The sequence below is a fragment of the Fukomys damarensis genome, unplaced genomic scaffold, assembly GCF_012274545.1.
Source record: "Fukomys damarensis isolate Sample0158 unplaced genomic scaffold, DMR_v1.0_HiC HiC_scaffold_4, whole genome shotgun sequence".
In the NCBI taxonomy this organism is placed as follows: domain Eukaryota; kingdom Metazoa; phylum Chordata; class Mammalia; order Rodentia; family Bathyergidae; genus Fukomys; species Fukomys damarensis.
The window spans coordinates 7,757,104-7,784,062 of NW_022900916.1; the positions used below are offsets into that span (position 1 = coordinate 7,757,104).

The 26,959-nt window shown below is 40.2% G+C and overlaps 2 protein-coding genes across 6 annotated transcripts in view; both read right to left on the reverse strand.

Annotated features, from left to right (window-relative positions):
• The window catches only part of Ccdc146 (coiled-coil domain containing 146), a 166,510-nt gene that overhangs the window by 74,940 nt on the left and 64,611 nt on the right, over positions 1-26,959 (reverse strand). For 3 of the 5 annotated variants that reach the window (XM_033756564.1, XM_010636934.2, XM_010636927.2), the window contains exon 2: positions 17,646-17,815. In XM_033756564.1, coding sequence (XP_033612455.1) covers positions 17,646-17,804 — 159 coding nt within the window. In that variant the 5' untranslated portion in view covers positions 17,805-17,815. Of the gene's footprint in view, positions 1-17,645; positions 17,816-26,959 lie in introns of those variants that run through there. The other 2 variants (XM_010636953.2, XM_010636943.2) reach the window with 2 other exon arrangements.
• The window catches only part of Fbxl13 (F-box and leucine rich repeat protein 13), a 273,523-nt gene continuing 264,322 nt past the window's right edge, over positions 17,759-26,959 (reverse strand). Inside the window, exon 22 of the mRNA XM_033756570.1 lies at positions 17,759-17,815. The gene's annotated coding sequence lies outside the window, so the exon portion shown is untranslated. The remainder of the gene's footprint in view (positions 17,816-26,959) is intronic.

Genomic DNA, 26,959 nt, shown 5'->3' on the forward strand with positions numbered 1-26,959 from the left:
TGGTTTTTCGAGTCCAGGCGTCTTCCCCACCTGAGTCCCACCCAACCCACCCAATCCACACAGCTAGCTTTGTTTCAGGACCTAAATCTGCTACTTTGCCCCCCACCCCACAAGGCAGGCAGAGAAGGACGAATAACAAAGAAGCGGAGCCAGATTAACAGGAAGGCATTCCTGGAAGCTCTATGGCTCTTAGTGGGAAGAGAAGCACCTGCCTCCTCTTGCCTTTATTCACCCAAACACGGGCACAAGCAATCAACTTAACACAAGATTCACCTGCTTTCCAATAGGCTGTTAGTCCATGCTCAGGTAAACAACTGAACCTCAGCTGTCTTAAGTTTTCCCTAGAATCTGCACTATGCAAGTGCCCGAGGGCAGCCTTTCTCTGTGCTCACAGGGGAGGACAGTTAAGCTTGGGTTCTCCTCTAATCTCTGAGAAACAGTTGGTTTCTTTTGCTATCATCCCGACTACTTCTCTCTTCTGTGCGGTATTCCCTGATGACACTAGTTTGGGTTCGCACCTTTCATTTTTGATTCTGCACTCTCCTGTGTATTCCTTATTGCGCATGATTCAGAAACTGTCTAGATTTTACCCTGTGTATTTGGATAGAAGTAAAGTGGATTTGAGACCAAAGTATTGTTAGAGTGGTTTCATACTACTTACACTATAATTTGGAAATGAATTTTCTTCATACAAAAATACCGGAATTAAAAAAAATTAAACATTATACAAAAGACCTCTTTGCAAACCACCTTCACTTCCAGTGCCCCCTTCTCCCCAGAGGCAACAAGCCAACTCTAATTTCACTCTGCTTTGCCAAGTTGCAACACCTACATAGCCTCTCCAGGTCTCTCTTGTTTATTGATTAGAAATCGCTGAAAAGAAGAGGAAATGGGTGCATTTGGGGAACTGGAGTACCCTGAACCTCAAATGTGACCTGTGACCCAGCTTCCTTTAGTGCTTGACGTGGTCTCACCCAACCTTTGATGAGGCTCTTCCTGCCCTGCTGGGAGACGCTGCTGTTTTCTCTCCGTAAGAAATGCTCTTAATTCTCCTTCAGACTCCCTTCATCCCACTGATCTGAATGCACAAATCTGGAGTGAGAGCGCGTCCTGATACCAAGTATAAAGCCAGTTTAGAGGGGGAGACTCTTGCTAATTTTTATCAGCAGAAGGCTAGGGGAGATGTTGGACAAATTCTGAGGCTGCTTGACTAAGGAAGAAGAGATAATTTGTGATGTCACTGAATTTAGTAATAGTTATATTTAAGAGAATGCAGATGTGTTTGGCTCTACTAGTTTCTTAACTAATTCATGTTAACTAACTCATGTTAATTAGCTCATATTAATTAACACAAAAGCCTGAAATATCTTAAAACTCAAAGACTTTTAGAGGTAGGAAATCCAGGGTAGAGTTAGCCTTAATTCTTTCAGTGAATACTTAGAACAGACACCATGTGCAGAAGTTTTCTAGGAGGCTGGAGACAATATCAGTGACCGATACAGACCAAAATCCACCCAAGTTTACACGGTATCAGAGCAGGCAACTGCATATGTGATAAATGCAGTGAAAAATGAAGCAGGGCTTTATTTCCACAGAGAGTGAAAGAAAGGAGAGCCCAAGCCAAGTGATACCAGAAGGGTGTTCCAAACCAAAGGAGCATGGGGGTGAAAGTCTGGCGCCTGTAGAGTGGTTGGCAGACTTGAGGGCTGGCAAAGAGGCTGATGTGGAAAAAGCAGAAAGGCCTGGCTGGTGGGTGTAGGAGGTGAGATCAGAGAGAGATTGGGGGTGCTCCAGATAAACAGGGGTGGGGTGGGATCACATAGGCCTTGTAAGCCACAGTCAGGATTGTGCCTCGGAGTCTGGCCATGTAAGAGACATGAAGGGCTTGGGTAGCAGAGGGAAAAGATCCCACCCAGTTTACGAGGTTCACACTTGTTGCTGAATATGGGGAGGTTTCCCTCGGATGACAGATATGCACATCCATATACAAACACGCATGTTGAATGGTGCCTACATGGATCTTGGTGAGAGGTGGAAGCATGCACCACTGTGGGTGAAGAAAAGCGCATTGATTTTGAAGGCAGACTGACAAAATTTGGGGATCAGAGAGATCAGCAGTGCATAATACAAACATTAGAAGCACCACAGATTTCAGCCCAGTGAAGATAGATCTGCCACCAACTGAAATGAGGACAGGGCAGACCTTGATTGCCATTGGAACAATCCTTACTCTAGATTATTTCAAGTTTAGATTTGCTCTTCCTTGCTTCTGCCAGCAACACTTTTTTGGTGAGTTGTGGTGTATCTCAGGAACCATTATGGTATAGCAACATTCTTTTGTTGACTTGCTGGGATATCTTAAAAACAAAACAAAACAAAACAAAGCAAAAACCTCTATGTATTCTACAAAATGCTGCTTTTGACTTCAGAAGCCATGGCACAGTTCAGTGACCTTTGCGGCCTGGATCCTGCCCTTCTGGGAGGCACCACCTGGGGACACGAAGGTCTTGCTCTACAGGATACATCATGTGTAGATCTATGTGCATCTATGCACACAGGAGCAGAAGAAACACGAGAGGCCACAGAGCCAGAGACTTTCAAATTTCTAATAGCATATTGTCCAGTTTGAAGAACCATGGATGGATATTTAATGAACTACAATCATTAAGTTAGTAGTTTGCTATTATTTTAAACTTTCAGCACAGATTGGTTTTATTCTCTTTCTCTTAGGTAGGTTAATGACTTTCAACTTCATTTCTGTCACAAATGTTTTCCAAAAGTTAGCCATATTAAAGATAACCTAATCTTTTATTTCTGGTAGTTCTCAAAGTATAAATGAACTTGACTAGCAGTTTTCCTCTGAATGTTCCAGCTTCGGTTGGAGATGGCTGTTACCCTCTGCATATGGGGAGGTGTGGGAAGCCAGCCATGGCCCACTGGCTTTTTGAAAGATAACATTTGTTCCTCTTTAAGGACTGCACGTGTTAAACTTGTTTCTGACCCTGCACGAGAGAAACTCGGATAGCCAAAGATCTGTAGGAGTCAGGTACTTCCTGTTAAAAATCTGACGTTAGCTGTAGGAGTCAGGTGTTTCCCGTTGATGTGCCTTTAAAAGGCTGATGCTTGTTTGCAATAAACATCACCTTGATCAGACTCTTGGCATCCTTCCTTTCTCTCTGCCCCATCTCCACCCCGCTGCTGTTTCAGGTTTGAGGCACTGCAGGACAGTGCTCTGCGTCGCCGGTTCGCAACAGGGAGGTTTCCCTCGGATGACGGATATGCACATCCATATACAAACACGTGTGTGCACATGCTTATGCATGCTATTTGTTGCATGCATGTCATGTAACTCATGTTGTACTATACAAGGAAACTTGCTCATACAAATGAAACAGACCTGCAACTCCCATAAGGTGGTCAATAGCCAATCCAGCAAGAATCATGAACCTAAAGTCCTGGGGGAAAGCCAAAATTAAAGTCATCCTCTGACAGCCAGCATCTTTGTGGACATAACAGCCCTCACAAAGATCTGTATTATTAGCAATTTCAAGAGGAAATCTATACCATATTCTCCTTTGGAAAAGAAACAATCACATTTAAAGATAAACATACAAGCTTTCCTTTTTAGCCCTTCAGCTGGTATTACATTTGTGATTTTTTTAATGTGTTAGACAAAATAGTTTAGGGTTTAGGCTGGTCTTAAACTCACTATGTACCATAGGCTGGTCTTGAACTCATAGAGATTTTCCTGCTCGGCCTCCCAACTGCTGGATTATAGGCACGCACCACCATGCCCGACAGTTATTTATTATTTGAATCCAACAAGCACTTACCATTTGCCTACTCTGAGCATAGATAGTGTGGTGCTATATGCTTAAAGTTTTCTATATGTCTTTTTCAAAATAGCTCTCTAGGGCCGGGGATTTGGCCCAGTGGTTCCACCGCCTGCCTCGCAAGTGCAAGGACCAGAGTTTGATTTCCGGTACCAATAAATAAATAACTCTCTAAACTGAAAATCTGATTTTAATTTTTAGTATTCAAGATTTTTCAACTTAAGGAGAATGATAATGTTTAAAATGAATTGCTCCTCTATTACAAAAGGCCTCATGGAGGGCTGAGGATTTAGCTCAGTGGCACTGTGCCTGTCTCACAAGTGTAAGGTCATGAGTTCAATCCCTGGTACCAAAAAAAAAAATTGCCTCATGGAAAGTACAGCCTGTGTGGGAACACTGGATAAGAAAACTTGTTTAGGTTTTATCTCTGAAAAAATATTCTCATTTTCTCCAAGATGAAAGCAGTTTATTCTTGTTAGAAAAGTTTATCAAAGAAGGGTCCATAAAATTACTTGCTTGCATTTATTTCCCATCCAGTAATGGAAAGCTTTTCTAAGGGAGACCTGACCTGTTTTACTTTTTAGTTAGCTCTTGCTTTGCTGAACTGATAATGATGAGCAGCTGTCGTTTGCTGCGGGCCAGCCCTGCCCCACACGCTCCTTAGGAGGATTTCCAGTTGTGTCTGCTTGCTGTGATTAAAGCTGCTACAGGAGGAGATGCTTTACCCTCCCTACAGTCTTTCCCGATGGAAAAAGGTAAAGCCTCAGGTGTCTACAGTGGTTCACCACCTGTAGACCATCGCCTGTCTTCAGCTTTTCTGGCATTGGCTATTCTTACAAAATGGGCTAACTTCCCACAGACAAAGTACACACATAGTAAAACTTGGAATTGTTCCTCCTCTGACTCTCAGGGATAGTGGAAAGTGATTCCAATTGTATGAAACATTTTTTTTTTTGTAACTTTGCAAACTAATTATATAACTGTTTGACAGGAGACATTTCAAAAATTAATATTTTTAAGTATGTGAGTGTCTGTGTTCAACCCAGTGGTCAAAATTTCTTTTCTTCCTGCAATGAAGTCAAAATTTGTAACAACTCTGACAGAAAAGGCAAACAAGTTTTTATGCTGTGCAAACACCACTTTACTCCATGGTTACGTGGCAGAATTCACTGATGAACCCATTCCACTCAAGGACAGAGCACTTTGCAAATTCTTTGGAAGCTATAAGGCTTCTCATATGAACGCCAAAGTTCTATTTTTATTTTTCAGATAAAAAAGGCTTTAAAATGTTTCATTTACAAATGAACAGTGCTGGTGATGGTTCCCGTTTAACTTTCTATTTTACAGGAAATAAATTATTCTAAGCCCGATGAAGCCAATTATTAAGAACCTACAGGGACCCTGGTGTCATGTGTGATTATGGAACTGGAAGGAAAGCTTTCATAATGAACACAGCCGGGGTAGAGGTTCTCAAACTATGTCCCTAGCGACCCCAATGTTTTGCTGACCTGAGTTAGGAAAGCCAAAGAAAGAAGGGTTGGGGAGGAGACCAGAGAATGTATGATATGTGAAAAGTGGTCCAACTGGAATAGTTCTGCTTTTCTGTATCTTACGGCTTTGGCTTTAATTTCATATAAAGAAAATTGTTGGGTTTTTTTAAAAAAAATATTTGATAATTATTGCATTCCTATTGCATATCTGTTTGAGGACTCAGCTGGTGAAATAAAGCTTAAATAAATGTGTGACATTCTCATTTCAAACATTTAAGTGGTGAGAACTTAGACTGAAGTGATGCGGATGGAAATGCCTTCAAAAAACTCAGAAGAATCTTGTTCTCTTCAAGTTCGGAGTGTAAATCTTTAGTGTGACTACTTGAGTGGAGGGCGTTACTGATCACTGTCTGTGATCACTCTCTTTGAAAGACTGGCATGGCTACACTCAGGGCAGTGAGCTAAGTAAGTTCCCTATGAACATCAGTACCATCACTTCTACCCCCGAAGTCCCTAAAGATGCTTGAGCTTAAAAAACAAGAGCTAGGCATGGTGGTGTGTGGCTGTAGTTGCAGCTACTTGGGAGGCTGATGCAGGAGGATCATTTGAGCCCAAGAGTCCAAGACACACATTTGAGCCCAAGAGTTCAGCCTGAGACACACAGAAAGATCTTATCAAACAGTAATAGCAACAGCAGGAGCAACAACAACTATGAAACAGAAAAGCAAAATAAGCAACATGAGGTAAGTATAGCACTCTGTGCAAGAGGTTTCAGAGCAAAAATGATCAGATTCTGTCAGGAAACGAGTTACTTTCGGGGAAAGGTGGGACCCAAGCTGCCATTGAAAGATGAATTCTGCAGTTTGGAAGTGGCCAGGGCAGCAGGGTCCCCACCCTGCTCTGCTCCCAGGTGCAGGATGAGGGATGGCACCACTGTCTGGGTACAGGGTGGAGAGTCTGGAGCCAGGGAAAACACTAAGACATGGAATTCTCCCAAGGCCTGGGCTGTGTGACAGAGGACAGTGAAGACAGCGGGTGACATGTCAGAGGGGTTTGTCTACAAGGTCCAGGAGGTGACAGTCTTTATGGTAAAGAAGGAAAATTCACATCTCAGTGTCTCCAAGCTCTCTGGATTCCTGGGCTGTGAGCCTGGGCCTGAGAGAGGACGATGGGACCCTGGATGGGAAGGAAAACTGGAAGGAGCCCCAAGGCCGTGTTCCAAAAAATCGAAATGGCCAAAGACATCAAGGAAAGGTGGGTGGAGATTAAAAGAAAAAGCTGGCGGGAGGTGGGGGGGGTGGGGGAGAGGCAAGTTCTAAAGGACTGGAAAGGATGTGAAGAGGCATCTGCTGGAGAGGGATGTGTGCAAGTTTAAGGGCTGGGCTTGGGCCATTTCCTGAAAGACAGCTCTGCACAGCCAGGCTGCTTCCCCAGCTCTGTGTTTCTGTGAGGCTGCGTGGGGACAGGTCCTCTGTGTGAGGTTCCCACCAGAGAAAAGGTAACGAAAACAACTGAATATGCGATACCACGGTAGGCAGTGAGGGTCATGAGCTGAAAACTGATTTATGAGTATAAAGCAAAGCTCAGAGAGCATAAATGCCTTTCTAAAGACTGCACAGCTAGGAATGCAGTTAGAAACAAGAACCATCATCACCAAACTGCTCCCTCACCTCCTGCTGGCTTGAGAGATATTTTTCCACAACCCTCAAGATTTACAATATTTTGAGCCTGTCCAGTCTTACTTTGTAGCCTTAATAGACAGCAACATTCCTATCTTCTTAATCTGAGGTTTCATGCCAGGCCATTCTTAGGTCCTCGTGTTTCGTATGTATGATGTCATCCAGGTGTCCTGGTTGGTCCCCTCCCAGGTACCTGTGGGCTGAGGATGTGGGAAGGGCTTTTGCCTCGAGATAATGGACTTGGTGCTGGCTTCAAGCTTGTTACGGGAATCCCCTTTCTGTTTCTCCTACCACCAACTGTACCGGATGGAACAAAGGTTAAAACATGATGATGACGCAGACTATCAAGATACCAGGAGAAGACACAGGAAACAGATTTACAACCTCAGGGTAACACAAAGGTCTTTGAAAGTATGGCCCAGAAATCCTGATGCTACAAAGAAAAAAAAGTCAATAAATTCAAGCACATTAAAAAAAAATAGAGTTCTACTAGGGGGGAAATCACCATCAGCAAACGTAAAAGAAATCCAATAAACAGAGAAAATAGTGTAGATCACACTTGACGATCAAGTTTCTAAATGTGTAGAGTTCCTAAGAATTTATACGTACAAACTCAAACCACTCAATAACGATATAGAAAAAAGAACATGAAAAGAATTTATATACAAAAAATGGAAATACACACAGGTCACTGTACTAACCAGGCTTCGCTTTTCTGCAAAATCCATGCTGTAACATTTGCCCTACCTGCATACGCCAGTTACACCCTATTCTGGACAGCCTGTTAACACCACAGCCCGAGTCACCTCACCTTTGGCCTCCTGCCAAGACTCACCTAGGCCCAGTCTGCCCCCCAGGGCACACTTTTCAAATGCAAACGCACTAATCCTGAGTCAGTACCCATCTGCCCCAACCATCGTAGTACCCAGTAGCAGACCAACTGGGGCTGCACGAATACCCCAGAACCTGCTGACACTGTTTAAACTGGTGAATGGCTGGCCCTACCTCTGTCTCACCCTTTGCTGGAAAAGCACAATAAAGGCTCTTTTCATAGTCCCTCCCTTTCCTTCTGCCCCTCTACCTACACTTCCTCCGGAACTTACCCACGTGATTGGCGGCCCTCCACCGCACTGCCCCATGGGAAGTGGGGCCTGTGGGTGTTAAGCACCTCAGTGGCAATCATCATCCAGTCTGTTGGCCTTCCTACGCCTCAAAGTTTCTATTACTATATTTTAAACAGTCTTTGACATATAGAAAGAAGCTCTGCTCCACACCCAAGCCCCCATATATTTATTTTTTTAACTGAAAAAGATATTCTTCATTTTAATCCTTAAACTTCAGTCTTCGGTTCCAAATAGTTCTTGGATTATTAAAGGTACTATCTTTTTCAAGATGCACATTTTCAATCAAGAACCACAAGCTTTCAGAACCCAACTTACTTTCTCCCTCAAGGTTTCTTTCACCAGAGCAGAAAACGTCATTAATTATTTCTCCTATTACTTTTAGATGCAACATATGTTCACAGTGGCTAATTTTTAAAAGATACCATCCAAGTTCAGGTTATTATTTTTAACATTTAATCAAGTTGCAATAACAGTAGTTTAAAAATCCATGAAAACAGGTAATTAAAACTTTATTAAATAATCAAAAATAAATCCACATGCACTCATACACAAACACACATACAAATGAGAAACTAATTATGTCAGTGAAGGACTAGAAAAAGATACAGGGTAGGAGGAGAGGATAAACCGTACAGACAAGGGACACACCTTTTCCTCTTAGCTCCTGGTGTATTCAGACGCTCAGTAAGGACGTTCAGAATGAGCAATGGAAGGCAGGAGGTGGAGGAACCACTCGTTGTTCTTCACCCTGGGTTTTCAGTGCTCTTCTGACTCCTTGGCACTAATCACAGCCGGTTCAAATTCCTATTGTCACAACACCCAGATTCTTGGCCAGAACCAGCCTTCATGTTTATCATTTTGAAGGTGCCAAGAGTAAGAACATCTTCACATGGGCTCTTCTCTTCTTCAACCATAACCTGCTCCAGTGTATGGTTTTACAGATTAAGTTTAGGGGTGTTAGTATGCCTTGCACAGTGGAATATGACTTGTATTTTTGTAACCCTAATATAAATCTTTAATCTTTGTACATAGACACAAGCTAAATGGATACCTAAATACTTAAGTGGATTCTTGGCACATCCCAAAGTCTTCTTCCATAATGGAACGAGTTTTAAATTTCTACCCACTGTCATGGTAAAGACAAGAAAATCAGCAACAACAGGGAAAAAACAAAACCTATATGGGAACAGTGGACTCCATCTGTATTCCACTGTTTAATAAACTATAATGTTGTTTAAAATCTCATGACAGCTACATGAAATCTTGAAAAATGATTCTTGTAAGGCTGCTTGGATGTGTGATGGAAAAAATGAAAACATACCAATAATGGTAAGATTTACAAAAATATTTGAAAAATAAATTTAGCAGTTTAAAAAAATATATATATCCTTTAAGTACAGCTATTAATGAGATATGGTGACTAAAGAAAAAATAGGGAAATCAATGATTAAATACATAACTAATAGAAGAAAAGTGTTTTTTGTTTGTTTGTTTTTGGTTTGGTTTTTTTTGGTACCAGGGATTGAACTCAGGACCCTGCGCTTGCAAGGCAGGCAGTGGTACCATTGAGTTAAATCTCTGGCCCTACATAACTAATTGAGTCATTACATATTTATCTTTCTTTTTTATTTTAACACAGTTGATTTTAAAAGTCAATTTGTCAGAGCCTAAAATTGTGCTTGAACGTGTGAACATGGACGGAGCAATATCAAATGTAACAGGTGTTAAGGGACAAGATGGCAGAGTGGGGTTCTTCTGCCTCTGCCCAGGTGCACAACCCAAGATGGGTCTCAGTCTTCCTGATGGAAAAGACAATTTCAAAATTGTTGTTGCTTAGGGACTCATCTGGAAAACTAAATTACAAACTTCAAACTGCTTTGACTTTCAGGTCCTTGAAGGCGAGACTCTTCTTACCTTTTCATCTCTATAACCAGTTATCTGATCAATTAGGTAAGGTACAAAAGAGGAGCTATTTTAATTCCTTGAAAAATATTTCGAATTTCATTAGAGATTATCTCAAGAAGCTCACCAGTAAACGTACAGGAGCTCCAACCTAGAAAATGAATAAGGCTTTTGTGGTATCAGAAAAGCACCAACATTTTCAGTAATTAATGAGATTTTCAAAAATCCAAAATTTATTTATCTGGTACCATCCTTATGAGAACCAAATGTATGTGAATATACCAGTAAATCAATCTTTCCAAAGGTACAGAATCAGGTAAACAATGGCAGTGTTTTTCTGTAAATGCGTAATGACAGACTATGTTAAGTATGCCTGCATAGGAAGTCGCAGTCGTCCTCCCTCCTTTCAGAAAGCAATCTGAAAACTATCGAGGCCCTACTAGGTCTCTACCTCTCCAGCCAGGGACTTCCCTAGCAAGCTCAAATCCACACACTACACATTGGCCTTGGGTTCGTTGCTTCTTCTGAATTCTGTCACTTATGTTTTCATAATTGAGCCCATTCCTAAATCAGAATTCCAAACATCAATTTAGACGCTTTTCCTCACCCCTCAACCAACGTCTCAGCCCAGTATTGTATCTTTCTCTGATATCTCTCCCAAACATATTTGTTCCTTCCCCCATGACCACTGCATTAGTTCAACTGCTCTTCCTGTCTTATCTCCATGGTGGGAGGAAAGGAACAGACAAGAGGTGAAATTAGGAGATATTTACAAGAGAGAAACACAACACAAGAGGGGAGTAGCTTTGGAGAAAGAATCGTGCACAAAGTCAGTACTGCATACATTTGCTTTGAGGTTCCTTGGGGTCTGAAGACACAAGTGCAAGTGTGTATGGGGCAGGTCAAGGACAGAAAAACACAGTTGTAGTAGAATCCGCCGATATAGATGTCCTGCTCACGGCTTACCACCTTCAAAAAGCCTCTCTAAATCGTCTCATCACACAGCGATAACCCCTCCTTTCAGTGCTAGTGGAACTGTGTGAAGCTTCTAGGCCTGTGACCACATACTGCCCTTTGTTGACACACAACTTCTCAAACTTCTTGTTCCCAAACAAAGCCTGTAAGGAAGAGGATCCTTTCTTGTGCTTTGTGTCAAAGAATTCCTATGGTATTCAGCACAGGTCAGCACAGCAGAGACGTTGAAGGATAAATTAGATTTCAGTGCTTTCATAACAACAATAATAAATGTCTCTTAACAGCGCCTGGCAGACGGTGGGTGCTGTGTAAACATCTGTGAAGTGGATGAAGATTTAATGGCTACCATTATTCTTCACAAACTTCTTGGTATTTCAGTTCTTATAGAATCTGACATGCAACTAAAACTTCGATGCAGGCCCGGGGATTTAGCTCAGTGGTTCCGCCACCTGCCTTGCATCCCCGGTACCCAAAACAAAACAAAACAAAAACAAAAACCTAGATGCAATATCACTATTACACATTTTTAAAGAAGTCCAACAGTTCAGAGTTTTATATATAACCTGGTTATACACAGTTTAGTGATAGGTCATACTGTTAACAAACCTAGTCTCTTTTTATCTGCTCACCTACAATTAATACATACTCATCCACACTCTACTGGGACAGAGTTCATATTCCAACCCGATTCACATGTTTGTTTCCTCAGTGTTTCCCTGCCATGGTCATATTTTCACCCCCCTGCCTCCCAAACAATCCGGAGCATGCTTTTCCTTAGCTCTTGGCTATGTGCAGTCAAAGACTTAAGGATCAGCACAAGAATTATTCACAGTAAATGAAGAGAAGTAGGAGCTCTTGGTGAAAAGCAAAGAGCCACAAAAACTTAGGCAAAATATACTTTGATGTTAGCTCATGGCATTAAAACAAAAATAATTTTACGGCTTTCAAGTCGTGGGAAAGTTCATCATCTAACACCCAACTAGACCACTACTGCCACTTTTGTAAGTCCGTGCTGCTTTACTCAGCACGAACAGGTTCCAGTGCAGATCCAGCCTTGGGGAGCTCCACAAAAGCGGTAACTTCCACTAGGCCTGGATGTGTTTCAGCACCCGATGTGAAAGCCATCAGCACATATGTCGGTACCACTCTGTGAGCAAACCACTTGGAAGTCTCTGCTACAGCTGAACAGAAACCTAGACTAGGCCCAGTAGCCCTACTCTAGTATATAGGCACAATAAATGAATTTGTAAGTACAAATCATGTATACAAATGGTTGGATCCTATGCAGCAGTAGGAAAAAGAAGCTACTGCCATTCACAAAGTTACTAATGAATCTCATGGGTATCATGCTGAGCATAAGAAGCCAGATCGAAAACATAGTGTATATGATTCCATTCACAAGGTGTCGAAGAAGAGGCAAACATATGGTGGTAAGTCAGAACAGTAGTTATCTCTGATGAGAGGGAGGACTGGGAAGGCTCCCAGAGAGAACTTCAGGTTGCTGGAAACAGATGTTAACCTAACCGAGAATATGGTGGGAGAAGAGATAAATTCGAGTGACACAAGTATTTAATTTTCAAACTGGCAAGGAACACAGGAGAGAGGTTTGGGAGAAGACTGACAAATTCAGTGATGAACTTGTTGGCTGTAAGCATATGAAAAATTTCACTGAGTCGCACAGTCATTATTTGTGAGATTTAATATATATGGATACATAAAAATTGAACAAAATATTAAAAAATAGAATCTGGGGTGTGATTCATTTCTCAGTGGGACAAGAGTAACGTGGCGTGCCAGGCCTCAGGGTGAGGCAGCAACGGCGGAGTCGGGGAGCAGGTGTCCAGCAATAAGGGGGAGTCGTGTGGCTTAGTTCCAAGAGACACAGTTGGCACTCATCCCGAAGAGTGAATGAACAGTCTAGTTCCTGCCCTGTTTATCTTCTTCCTTAATGAGATCGTAATGTCGGTATGAAACCCTAAATTTTCTGAGCAGTATCTTATGGTGAGCTTCCTCTGGAAGTATCTGTTGGTGACCAAGTATTTCATAATGGGTGTGGCCTTCAAATACTGCAAGAGTTGGGAGGCTGGAGAAACCTGTGACCTGGGTGCCAGGCAATCTCCAGAAGGACATGAGATTCGCAAAGTGTGATCTATGCAAGAATTTCATTTGGTTTTTCAGTTTGAATGATACATTATTTTCAGAGGCACCACGATGAGATGGGTTTGGGGAAAGCCATAAGCAAGTTTTGATATAGCCAGTTTCCTTTGGGGTCTGAATTTATTACCTCTAAATGTGGGAGAGTCCCAGACGAAGCAAGAAGATCACGAGGGTCTAAGTGGACGATGGACTGTAAAGTGGCACAGTTCCAAACTGCAGAGCGCAGTGCACACCACACTGAACTCACTCCTCAGCAATACTGGACGGCAGCCTGACATCCCAGCTTTGCCACGCAGTGGTGCCAGGCCAGTTGTGCGACTGGCATGAATAACAATAAACACTCTAAGGGGCTCTCATTCTTTCAGTGTGACACCAAGCATCTGGACTTTTGGAAGAGGATTCCTGACAACTTTCTTTCAGCTGCCCTCTGAATTCTTGCTATTCAGCAGATAATCATTTCTGTTTAGACAGCTGAAGGAGGACAACTTTATATAATGGTGGTTAAAAACTTTAAGGCCCCTATAAATCTTTCTTTTTAATGTCAAAAGAATTAGAAACTAAAGCTATAGCTTCAATCCTTAATAATATCTTGGTGGGGTTTTGTTTGTATGTGCAGTGCTAGCGATCAGACCCAGGGTCTCGCGCAAGTGAGGCAAGTGCTGTGCCCCTAAGCCACTTCCCCACCCCCTTCATCATTCGTACGTGTTACCGAAGTTGTCTGAGGCCAATAATTTGTTCTGTAAGATTTCATAGGTTTGAGGATTAGTTATTATGCAGTAAAAATGTTAGTGTTGAGACTATGCCGGAGTAGGCAAGACAGTTCTTTGATACTATTATTGAAATTTCTTGCAGAGCCACTTGATCAGAGATTTGTCACATCTAACAGTGAATGTTTATAGTTTGTGCGTGCTATGTATTAAGATTTTAAAATGCTTAATAAAGTGTTAGGTTGAAAATAAATATGGGTAAGTCTTCTGAATTCCTCTTTCAATTGACAAAGCAAACATTTTGTACTTCATCTTTGGCTTTAAAAAACCTTTGAGTATAATTTTTACTGTCAGCATAATTTTGCTGCACAAAGTCAACTTGCAATTTTTTCTTAGTGTGTTTTCTCTAATTTGATCTTTCACTGAGGAGGGACTGACCTGACCTGGGGATGAGGTGGAGGGGACGGGTGAGATGGAATGAGGAGGTGACACCAAAACACAGTGTGTGAGACAGAAGAAATGCGTCATTACACATCCCAGAGAGGTCAGGGTTTCAGACAGAGCCCGATGAGAAGTCTGGAGCAGCCGGAAGGCCAACCAACAGTTGTAGCGCTGAGATGGAGGGGTCTGTCTGCGCCTCCATTGCAGTCTACTGGCTTTGTCCCTTAGGTTTCCCACAGGGGCTAGGTTGGTGTTTGGAGAACACATTGGGGAGGTGGGGTTCTTCCTCATAAGATGCTGGTTTGTTCACATTCAGCAGCTGTGAAGTCAGTTGCCTTTGGGATGAGGCAGCAAATGGGCTACATCTCAGGAAGATGTTTCAGTTAGGACCAAAGTGACTAGGTTTGCAACCTAATGTAATTATCCTCAGAATGGGTGACCTAATGTCAAGAGTATGCATTGGTAAAACCTCTTGGGCAGTAACCACATTAAACAAATTTATGGCACAAGTTTAGCTTTAGTTTTGATTTCATTGAATTAGTAGGGATAGAAATTCTATTGCAAAGTTGGACATAGGACAGGTTTTGGCAGATATATAGAACCCTTATCAGCTATGAATTCATGGTTTTAAATATATGAAGACTGTGCAGATACAAATATTCATGCATCCATTTTTAACTCTGTCCTCTGAGAGGATCTAAAGCAATGACACATCAGTAGTAATGACCCAGCCAGGGTGCACTGCAAATACCCAGCACCAGGATGCTTCCAAATATTGTTCTCCACAAAAGGAAACTAGGGGTCTTCTGAAAAAAGACTGATTCCAGGGCTGGAGCAAAGAAAACACAACATGAGCCTGGAACACATTCTGGTGTCAGAAAGTAAGGAAGTGCACAGAGAACCCTCCAGACAGGCCAAAAGGACACATGGGCCAATTTAAAGATGCATGCACTGGTTGGATCAGGATAATTAAGCAGTCAAAATGAACGAGTCACTGAATAAAATGCTGTAAGATATCATAAGCCCACAAGGATAAACGGGGAAATCAGTAAGTCAGAATGAAGAGAACGTTCTCCCTGAGAGCAGGAAGCCATCTAACGCAATTGTCCGAGGAGCCAAACAGCGGCTGAGGCAGGAGGATCACTTGAGCCCAGCAGTTCGAATCCAGCTTGGCAACACAGTGAGACTTCATCTCAAAAACCACCAGCACCACCACGAACAAAATAATGGGGGGGGCACTGGCAATGTGGCTCCCTGTACAGCGTTTGCCTAGCATGTAGTGGGTTTGAGCCTCCTCACTGAAACACACACACACACACAGAATTAGAAAACCACCATCATAAGAATTAATCTGGGCAAGAATCAATAGAGGTCGAGCTAGTAAGTGAAAATTTTAGGAGTAAGGCACATATATAACCTCAGGTATTTTCCCAGTAGGCATTTATTAATTTCAAATAGAAAAATAATGGTAATATATATAAAAGAAACCCGGAGGTTACCACCCTAACTAGCGATGGGTAAGTCAACATCACGAGCTTCTGATACAAGATGCTCGACAAGCACATAACACTGTGTCTGCTTCTACCAAAAATGTGTAACTTGAATCTAAAGATGAGGAAGTCAGAAAAATACAACTTGAAAGAAATTCTACAAAATCACCAGCCTATGCTCTTCAATGGTGTCAATGTTATAGAAAAATTTGTAAAAATTTCAAGGAGCTGTTCCAGAGTAAAGGTGAGCTAAAGAGATGACTACTGAGTGGGGCAACACCTGTAAATGTATAGTGGAACGGACCGTCATCAGCTGTCCTGTAAAGAATGCCAGTGACACAGTTGGCAAGATCTGAACAAGGCCTGTAGATCAGATAATGGTATTACAGCGATGCTGATCTCATGATTTCATTGTGTAAAAGAACAGAATGAATGAATTTCTAGGAAACAGATACAGTGCGTTATAAAGGGGCATCTTGTCCTCAGGACACAGGGGAGATGAGAGAGAGGCACGGAAAGAGAAGGGACAAGAGGGAAGAGGAGACAAGAGGAAGAAAAAGGAGAGGACGGGAGGGGGAGGGGAGGGGAAGAGGGAGAGGAAGAAAGGGTAAAGCCAGGACAGTGAGGTAGTAACGTCTGGGATATTGGGGTGAAGTGTGCGTGGATTTCTTTCTACTATTCTTGTAACTTTCTTGTATATCTGACACTATGTCAAATAAATGAAAAAATAAACAATTTAGCAATTTAGATCCTAGAGACACATAAACACAGAGACACACAAACACACACCCACACAGAATGCTATCACTTTAAAATTGTTTTTTATTGTATTCTATTCCTGTTTGCTTTTGCTTCCTGGTTTTGAATAAACTCTGTAATTGCTTTAAGAGTTTTTAAGCTTATTTTTGCATGACTATCAAATTTTTTAGGATGTTTATTCAGTTATCTGTACATAAAGTTAATAGCCGGGAATTCAAATGTCCTCTAAATCATTTTGTAAACTACAGCTCTACGGCAGGACCAAACAACAGCTGCGCGTGTGGTTAGTTATTATTTCTTTAAAAACTCAACTCTCCTCATGTATGGGTATTTCATTTTGCTTTCAAAATCAGACACTGAGAGTACATAGCTTATCGTTGTCCCCTCTGTTTCCTTGCAGATAGGAAGCAGTGGATTTCAGTGTTTCACTGGGGCAACGCTACGTAATTAGGTGCCTGCATGTTCTTCCTGTCTGTCATTATATGACAAGATCTTTTAACTTCATTTTATTGAGTACATGAAGTACATACAATAATTAAAGAAATCTTGTTCATTTCACGCTGCAGCAACCTATGCACTGTGCATAACTGCACCTATATAAATATGTACCCTCTCTCCCTGAAAATAAGACCTAGCTGGAAAATAACCAGCCTTGAAAACCGGAGCTCAGAAATGCCAGCCCCTGTCAGCCTTGCCCTTGCCCTAGCTGCCACCACTGTTCTCTTGGTTGGTGGCCACTCTGTGAGGTAAGGGGAAGCTCACTGGGACCAGCACTCTTGATCTCTAGTTTTCAAGGTTGATTATTTCCTAGCTAGCTCTTATTTTCGGGGAAACACAGAATTATGCTTTAAGAGCACCGAACCTACGCTTCTATATCAGTCCAGAATTACACGATAAGCTCTTGAAAGAAAAAGCAAAGTCAATTTTGTTCTAAAGGGCTTTAAACTGTACCTATTACCCGCAGGACGTATGTAATGAAGAATTTTGATCATTATATTGGCTTCATCTGAATTTTCAAGTAGATGGCAATTCAGGTTTACTATAACAACACCGTAAAATAATAATAAATAAATACTAATATCACATACCTCATTCAGACAAAGGAAAGCTGGAGTTGCTGATAAATCGACAAACCGCTCGTCTTGAATGTTAATCGTGGGCACTATGGCATAACCGATGTCTTCTTTATACTTTCCATCTTCCTCCTCTTCCTCTTCTTTTTCTGTGTCTGTGGAGCTATCTTCCATTTCTTACAATTCTGAAACAAAAGGCATTCCATATTCAGCTGTTTAGGGGTGTCTTCACTTATAAAGTAAAATTCATGGAAAATAATGACAATAGCAAAAACCTGAAATGCTATGTTAAGAAAGTTAGCTATGATCTTGTTATTGCAAAAGGCTGCTCTGTTGCAATGCTATTCCTAGACACCCCCCTTCCACCTCGCCCTCTCTCCTCACTTCTCCCTTTTTACAGAGGTGGAGATCAAACCCAGGGCCTTGATCCTGCTAGCAGGTAAGGATCAACTACTGAGTGACGCTCCACCCCCACATACTCCTTATTGCTGCATTCAAATCTTTATTCTAAGCTCTGTGAGGGCAGAGACTTGGCTTTAAATTTACTGAACACTGCAGTGAGCACTCAGTTACTATTTATTGAGTGAATAAATAAATGTAGCCTTCATCCTTAAAATAGGACACAAAATCAATGTCCATTAGTTTGGAAACAGCCAGGCTGAGCTATGGGCAAGAAAAGGGCCGGGCCAGGGATGGGCTCTGGAGCCAAACCCAGGGAAGGGTCAGACAGGACACCGGTTCACCAGGCTGTGCTGGTGGCAGGGCTGGTGGTGTGCAGGCTCTGGCAGTGGCTCTTTGCTCTCCACTTGCAGTGCCAGGGATAAAAAGATCACACTGAGGGCACAGGTCCACATGGCCTAGAGAGTCATGGAGCCCAAGGTGGGGACGTTCCGCTTTCCCACTGGGTTAGTCGCTTGCTTTCTGATGCCTCTACAATGTCTGCTTTGTCCACGATTCTGTGGCCACCCTTGAATTACTACTTTTCATATTGTGTCCAGAACTGGACTCCTTGGAACAGAAGTTTATTTATCTGCTTGTGTGGCTTTGACACCTGGCAAATGACACACACAATAGAATGCGTGCTAAAAATATTTGCTAGTGGAATAAACAAGTTGTACCACTCTCTAATATCCAAAGAATAATCCAATTTCAACTAGTTTGCTTGACTTTTCAGAAATGAAATGCTAATGCTGAACCAATGGAGTGATAATAATTTACTTAATTTATTAGAAAGTCAGTTTGCCCAAAACTGAAGTCCCAGAGGAGTAAAACTGAAATTCTACTGTGATTGCTGTGGGCAACTTCTATCACCAGCTTTGAAAATTTTTCTTTCCCAAATTGTATTGGCAGGCTATCTCTAGAATTTGTAGGGCTCAGTGCAAAAAGGGAATGTAGAGCTCTTTGTTTAAAAAGCAAGAACAATATACCACGAAGGTTACCAAAAGAAAATTGGCCCTTTAAAATATTTTATTACTTATGAAATATAATAGGGATGACAATGACACATGAGTAATAAAGGTTTATAAACTGTAAGAAAATATTTGATGTCATAATTTTATGCAGTAAAATAAATAATAATATGTTATCTCGGTCATATGATTTTTCTGGCTCACTTTTCTGCAAATTCATTTATTAGATTGCCAAAACTACGATTTTTGCAACTTCACTTTCAATCAACATTATTTAACTGATGTCAGTTGCTCTTGGGAAATAGAAGACCACAAATCATTTTTTGCAACTTTCAGTTTGAGAAGAATCTGCAGATGCATCTGTTTACAGGGATTGTTAAGAGTCTTTGCAGGCTGTGACACTTGGATAAATTTCTGATGAATTATTGCGAAAAGATCATGAGTCTTATATAATAATTATTCTAAAAAGATTTAACCCTATACCAGCCAGCTTTACTTGTAGACTTAATTTTAAATGTAAATTTATTCAACACTCATTTTCACGTTTCCTGTGACATTCTGTGTAACTTGTGGGGGCTGTGCGAGAACCGTTATGATCTGTGTCTACACCCAAACACTGCTTCAGGCTATTTCAGTTACAAAGAAAAAAATAACATTAAAAATGGTCTTCCTTGCTAATCCTTGGTTTATTCAAAGCTTTATAGGAAAAGTATTCTTTTCCATTAAATACAAAGATCTTTAAGTTTAATTCCTATTTATAAGCCCATGGATATTAGATTTGCAATTTGGTGACTGCCAATTTTTGAAAACTGGAGATTTTAAACTGATGAGTTCTAATAACTCATGCTGATATTTTTTTTTTATTGTGACCTCTACATGTTTGTTTCTATTTTGTAATAATTCACTAAAATATTTTCTGCAGGAGTGCCAGCAGTTTCTGTCCCTAATATGGAGAAGCCACGTGGACCAGCTCTGGGGACCTGGCTCCTAGGCTGGGTCCCAGAGCCACCCTCATGTGAATCCCTTTCCATCTCTCGAGGCTGTGACAATTGTCTGTCTCTGCCTTTACCACTTTTGCTGTTACTGCTGCTTCTGCCTCTGTTGCTGTCCTCATGATACTGATTTGGACCCAAGTCCTGGCCCATTTACCTTGGGACATCACAGTGCCTTGGACTGTCCCAGGCATGCACCTAAGCACTGCCATCGCCACAAGCCTGGGCTTGTGCCTGTGCCCCTGCCACTAGGCCTCTCCCTGCTATTCAGGTGCATGCTCAGTGGTCCCAGAAGACTTCACTTGCAAAACACAAGCTCAAAATTTGAATTATTAAGCATGTTAATTTGGTGACAGCAGAGAAGAGAGGCAAGTACCCTCTGAGAGTGGCGCCCTCTACAATTGCAGGTATCCTGTATCCATGAAGCCTGCCTTGTCCCCTCTCAGACAAGGACTCCACTTTGGTGACACTGGGATGGCTGTCCTTCTAGAGAAAGCTGTTGACTCCTTTGCCGATAAAAATGCCAATGTCATTATCCACTCTTTTGAGCTGTGGGATGCAAGGATCTGCACTCAATCATTAAAACAGTCTACTATACTCTTCTGCTGCTAGAGAAGACGACTGTGCCTATCAGGATTTTGAGGTGAGGATCATCTTCCTCCTGTGTGTTCTCTCCCATGTGTACCTTAGTGCATTTACTGCTCCTCTGTGATGAGCAGCCTCATTTTTCCACTTGGCAAGCATGCTCTTTGACATGAAGCCTGAGGCCTGGGAGGCTCTGCTTCCTGAGTTTATTCATCAAGTGGTCACAGGCCTGGCACTATTGTTTGAATTCCACCGTCTCAAGTAATAGTGACAGTGACTAAATTTTGTATTTCAGAAAGATGTGCAGAACAAATGTGATAATGCATCTGGACTTCTAGCTTCCACTCTGCTCTCTCTGATTGTCTGCCACAGACATAAGTTATCCTTGGACTTTTTACCCATCACTGCAAGAATACTTCTAGGTGGTAACATAGAATTCCATCAGGAGGTACCCCATGTCTGGCTGGCTGTCTTTGTGTTATTATAACAGCAATTGATACTGGTGGGTCTTTCTCTCTTTTAACAGACATGTTTGTCTTTTTTAATGCCACAAAGTACGTTTTTAAAAGAGCCTATTGTTATGAAGGTATTACAACACTTCATATTTGGCGAGTAAACACAGTTCACTCATTAAATCTTCAGCTAGTTAGAAGTGGTTTGGCTCTGTATCTGAACATGTTTGCTAATCAGCTAAAATGTACTGTATGTGCTCAGTCAGTCTATGAATGTTAATGAGTATCCCTGAAAAGTATTTCCTTCAGGACATGAGGCCATTTATATTATTTTTCAAACATTTTTAGAAATAAATATTTTAAATATACAGCGAATCTGTAGGCACACGTCAACCAGCTTCAATGCATGAGCAATTTTGTTTTATCTTCAACACTTCTTTCACATCTCCACTGGTCAGATTATTTAAAACATAGTACTCCTTTGCCTAGACGACACTGTACGTTATTTAAACAATCATTTAAGTGTGCTCCACATTTCTGCTATTACAAAAGTGTTGATAAAGTATAGTATTGCTCATTAAAAATATTTTAAAGGTTCCTGGAATCTTTATAATCAAGATGGCGTTATCATTGAAAACTAAGGTTAAAACAATCAAAGTACTGTATTGTTAAATATGATATAGTTTTTTTGGGCAACAAAAGACAGTCGTATGCAGAATGGGCAAATTCTCAGTAGGCTGAAGTTTTCAATCTCTATTATCTTGAAATATAAACATTTTAGAGCAGAAGAATCATTTGACATAGTAAAGACATTCAAGCAACTAAAAGACACCATAAAGTTCTAACAGGAGTTTAAAATAAACTTAACCCATAGAATAAAATACGTAAGCATCAATGTAACTAAAAGACACCAAAGACACATACACTGAAAATTATAAAGCAGCGATGAAATAAATTGAAGTAGACACAAAACAAAAGAAAGATATCACATGTTCACGGATCTAAAAAAGTAGTACTGTTCAAATGTCCTTATGACACAAGGCAATCTACAGATTTGAGGCAATCACTGTCAAAATTCCAATGGAATTTCTCACAGAAATGGGAGGGGACCCTAAAATTCATGTGGAACCATGAAAAGCCCTGAATAACCAAGGCAATATTGTGCAACAAAAACAAATTTGGAATCATCACACTTCTTGATTTCAAATTAGAGCAGAAAGGTACAGTAATCACAACAGTATGATACTGACATGAAAAAAGAATACACTGATGGAACAGAATAGAGCACCTAGAAATGAGCATATTCATATTCATATTCATATTGACCAGTTTTCAGCAAGGACACTGAGAATTCAAAATGGCAAAAGTCAGTACCATCAATAGATGGTGTTGGGAAAACTGGATATCTACATATAAAAGGATACAATTAAGCCCATATCTTGTACCATTCATAAAAATGAACTGGAAATGGACTAAAAAATTATTTTAAAAGGAAGACCAGAAAAAAAGAAACAAAAACTCATTGCCAAGACCAACTTCAAAGGACATAGGGAAAAATCTCCTTGATGTGGTTCTTGACAAGGAATTTTGGGAGAGGACGCCAACACCCAAGTAACAAAATAAAAAATAAATATGTGGGATTACAACAGGCTAATAAGTTTCTGTACAGTACAGGAAATAATCAGCACAATGAAAATGCAATCTATGAAATGAAAGAAAATATTGGTAAATCAAATATTTGATAAAGTATTGATTTCTAAAATATACAAGGAATTCATATAATTGAATAGGAAGGAGGAAAGGAGGAAGGAGGGAAGAGAAGACAAGAAAGAGAGAGAGAGAGAGAGGGAGAGAAAGGGCGCCAAAGAGACAGGCCTTTTTGAAAAATGGGCAAAGGATCTTTAAGGACATTTTTCTAAAGACATGCAAACATCCAACAAACACACAAAAAAGTGTTCAACATCACTAATCATCAGGGAAATGCGACTAAAAGCCATACATACTATTGTATACTTATGAGGATGGCTATTTAGAAAATAAAACAACAACAAAATCAAAAAGGATAATAAAAACTTGGGCATTGAGGATCATGAGAAAGAAAGGAAACCCTGTACACTGTTGGTGTATAAGTTGGTCCAGCCAAGATGGGAAACAGTATGGAAGTTCCTCAAAAATTAAAAATACAACTGCCTGTGGTCCAGCAAATCCTACTTCTCCATGTATGTCCAAAAGGATTGAAATTGGGATCTTGAGGATTTATCAGCACTTCCATGTTCACAGCAACACTATTCACATCAGCCGAGTAATGGCATCAACTCCATGTCTTCACAAATGAATGGTAAGGAAATGCAATTTGTTTACACAATGCAACCCTATTCAGCCTGAACAAAGAAAGAAATCCTGCCTTTGTAACAACATGGATAAACCCAGAATTAAGTGAAATAAGCCAGGGAAACACAAACCATCTCATATACATGGACTCTAAAATAGTCAAATTTTTTTAAAAAGTCCAATTCATAGAAACAGTAGGATTCATAAAGGATACAGTTACAGCTATAAAAGATAAATAAATTCTGGAAATCTATATAGCACAGTGTCCATAGCTAACCATATTTTATTATATACTTAAAATTGTTAAGAGGGTAGCTGTTAAGCTTTCACAAAATAGCAACAATAATAAAAGGGGGAGGAGGAAACTTCAGGAGATAATAGATACAGTTATGACTTTGTTGATGATTATGGCTTCACCCATAATACTTATCCCCAAACTCATGGACATACATACATTTAAATGTGCCATTTTTTATGTCAGTCATACCTCAGTAAAGTGGTTAAAGCAAAAGAAACAAAAGAAAATGAGTGTGAGTTGGAAAATAAGGCAATTATAAAAGTCTCGTGAATTAAAACCTAAAATACTAATTAACCTAATTAAGAGGGGGACAAGGACTTAAGTGGCCCACAAAGCTTAATGGGTAAAAATAAATATTCAATGATTAGTTAAGATAGGGTTACAAAACGGGGCTTCATTAACAGCTATAATTTAGCCAGCAGAATAAAAATTATTCTCAACCATATGTTAAATGAGATAAATCAAACCCACAAGTTTAAATATCACAGTTTCCCTTATATTAAAAAATCCAAATTACAAATAAAGAACAGAATAAAAGATAGGTAATAGGAAGGAGGGAGAGAGATCTTTCTCAAGAGAGAAGGATCAAGAGATAGAAGGAGGGGAGGAAAAGGGGATGAAGAAAGGAATTAAGGTGTGTTGTGTACATGTACCAACTCCACACAAGGAATGTAAACATTAGGTACTGCAAACATGCACTGAATTTAAAAAGTTAAAAAATAGTTCTGTGAAATATAGTGCTGGAATTTCAATCAGCATTGTATTGAATCTGTATAGCAGTTTTGGTAGTATGGCCATTTTCACTATGTTGATTCTTTCTACCCAGGAGCAGGGGATGTCTTTCCATTTTCTTATATCCTCTTCAATCTGTTTTTTCAGAGTGCTGTAGTTTTCAGTGTAGAGGTCTTTTGCTTCTTTCATTAGACTGATTCCTAGATACTTCATTTTTTTTGGATGCTATTGTGAAAGAAATTGTTTCCCTAATATCTCTCTCTCAGTGAGTCTGTTATCTATGTACAAGAAGGCTATTGATTTTTAAGTGTTGACCTTGTATCCAGCTACTCTGCTAAAAGTGTCATTTAAGTCTAGAAGTCTTCTGGTGGAATTTTTTGGGTCTTCAATGTAGAGTATCATATCATCAGCAAATAATGACAGTTTAACTTCTTTCTTTCCTATCTTTATTGCTTTAATTTCTTTCTCTTGTCTAATTGCTGTGGCTAATGTTTCCAGAACTATATTGAAGAGGAGTGGTGAGAAGAAAAAATAATCCAAAAATTCATTTGGAACCAGAAGAGACCTAGAATAGCAAAAGCCATCCTAGGCAACAGACAGATGGCAGCGGGTATAACAATTCCCAATTTGAAACTATACTACAAAGCCACTGTGATAAAAACAGCATGGTACTGGCAAAGAAACAGACCTGAAGAGCAGTGAAATAGATTGAAAGACAAAAACAACTCCAGACATACTCAGCTACCTCATCTTTGACAAAGGAGCCAACCATCCTCACTGGAGGCAAGATAGTCTCTTTAATAAATGGTGTTGGGAAAACTGGATTTCAACCTGCCACAGATTAAAACTAGACCCTTATCTTTCATCATGCACTAAACTAAAATCCAAGTGGATTAAAGATCTAAATATTAAAACAGAAACACTAAACTTGCTGAAGATAAGTGAGGCAGAACTCTTGACGACATGACATAGGAAAAGACTTTATGAACAAATCCTCAATAGCATGGGAACTAGCAGAAAGAATCAACAATTGGGATCTCATCTTATTAAGAAGCTTCTGCACGGCAAAAGAAACCATCAACAGAACCAAGAAACCACCTACAATGTGGGAAAAATTTTTTACCAGCTGCTCCTCAGACAAAAGGCTCTTATCTAGAATATATAAAGAACTCAAAACAATCAGCACCCCCAAATATAAGGACCTGATTCGAAAATGGGCATCTAAAATGAACAGACATTTCTGACAAAGAAGTAAAAGCAGCAAGTAAATATATGTAAAAATGTTCCACATCACTGGTCATTTGAGAGATGCAGATGAAAACAACAGTGAGATTCCACCTCACCCCACAAAGAATGGCTGCTATCAAGAAATCACACAATAACAAATGTTGGTGGGGTTGTGGGGAGAAAGGAGCCCTTCTCCATTGTTGGTGGGAGTGAAGACTGGTGCAACCACTATGGAAATCAATATGGAGATACCTTAAAGAGCTTGGACTGGAGGTTCCATTTGACCCAGCCATCCCTTTACTGGGCACCTTTCCAAAAGAATTAAAAGAATCGTACCAGAGTGATATATGCACACCAATGTTTATAGTGGCACAGTTTATAATAGCTAAAACTTGGAAACAGCCCACTTGCCCATCAGTTGGAGACTGAATAAAGAAGATGTGGTTTTTCTCTAAAATGGAATACTACTCAGCCATAAAGAATGAGAAATTAGATTCATTCATAGGAAAATGGATACATATTAAGAATATACTCCTAAGTGAAATAAATAAGTCACACATGTATAAATACTGAATAGTTTCTCTGGTGTGAAAAACTATAATGGTACATAAGATCCTAATGATATACTTGACAATGTTAAAGGTGTAGGGGAAATGGGAAGATAATATGGGAAGAGGAAAAAATATGAGAAAATGAAAAAATGGAAATAAAATATCTGTAAGCAGGGAAAGGAGGAGGGGGTGAAGGGAGGGCAGGGACAAGGGGAAAAAATGAGAACCAAGACCTGTCATGTAAAGAATGTAACTGTACTGTATACCTAAAATGTACCAATAAACTCAATGATTAAAAAAAAAGTTAAAAAATAAAAATAAAAAATATTCTTGAATTCAGGGATATAAACAAGAAAGTTCTTATAAAATACCATACATTCTTGGTGTGGGTAGAACTACGCAGCTATAAGGTGTAGTCATTCTCAATATTGTATGTCCAGAAAACCTAAATGACTTAAGCAAATATTTATTGAGTCCTTTTATGAAGACTAAGAATTTACAAAGATGCATATCATTTATAATCTAAAGGGAAGCAAGACAGTGATCTAACTAGCTATATTATCTCGGTGTCATACTGACTAAGGCAAAAGAAGCCAGCGAAAAGGCAACATTCTTAGAAAGGTAATTCTTTTTTTTTTTCCAGCTTTAATTGAGTTTATTGGTACATTTTAGGGATACAGTACAGTTACATTCATTGTTGGGATCTTGTTAGAAAGGTAATTCTTAAAAAACCATTTATGGCCTGGAATTTA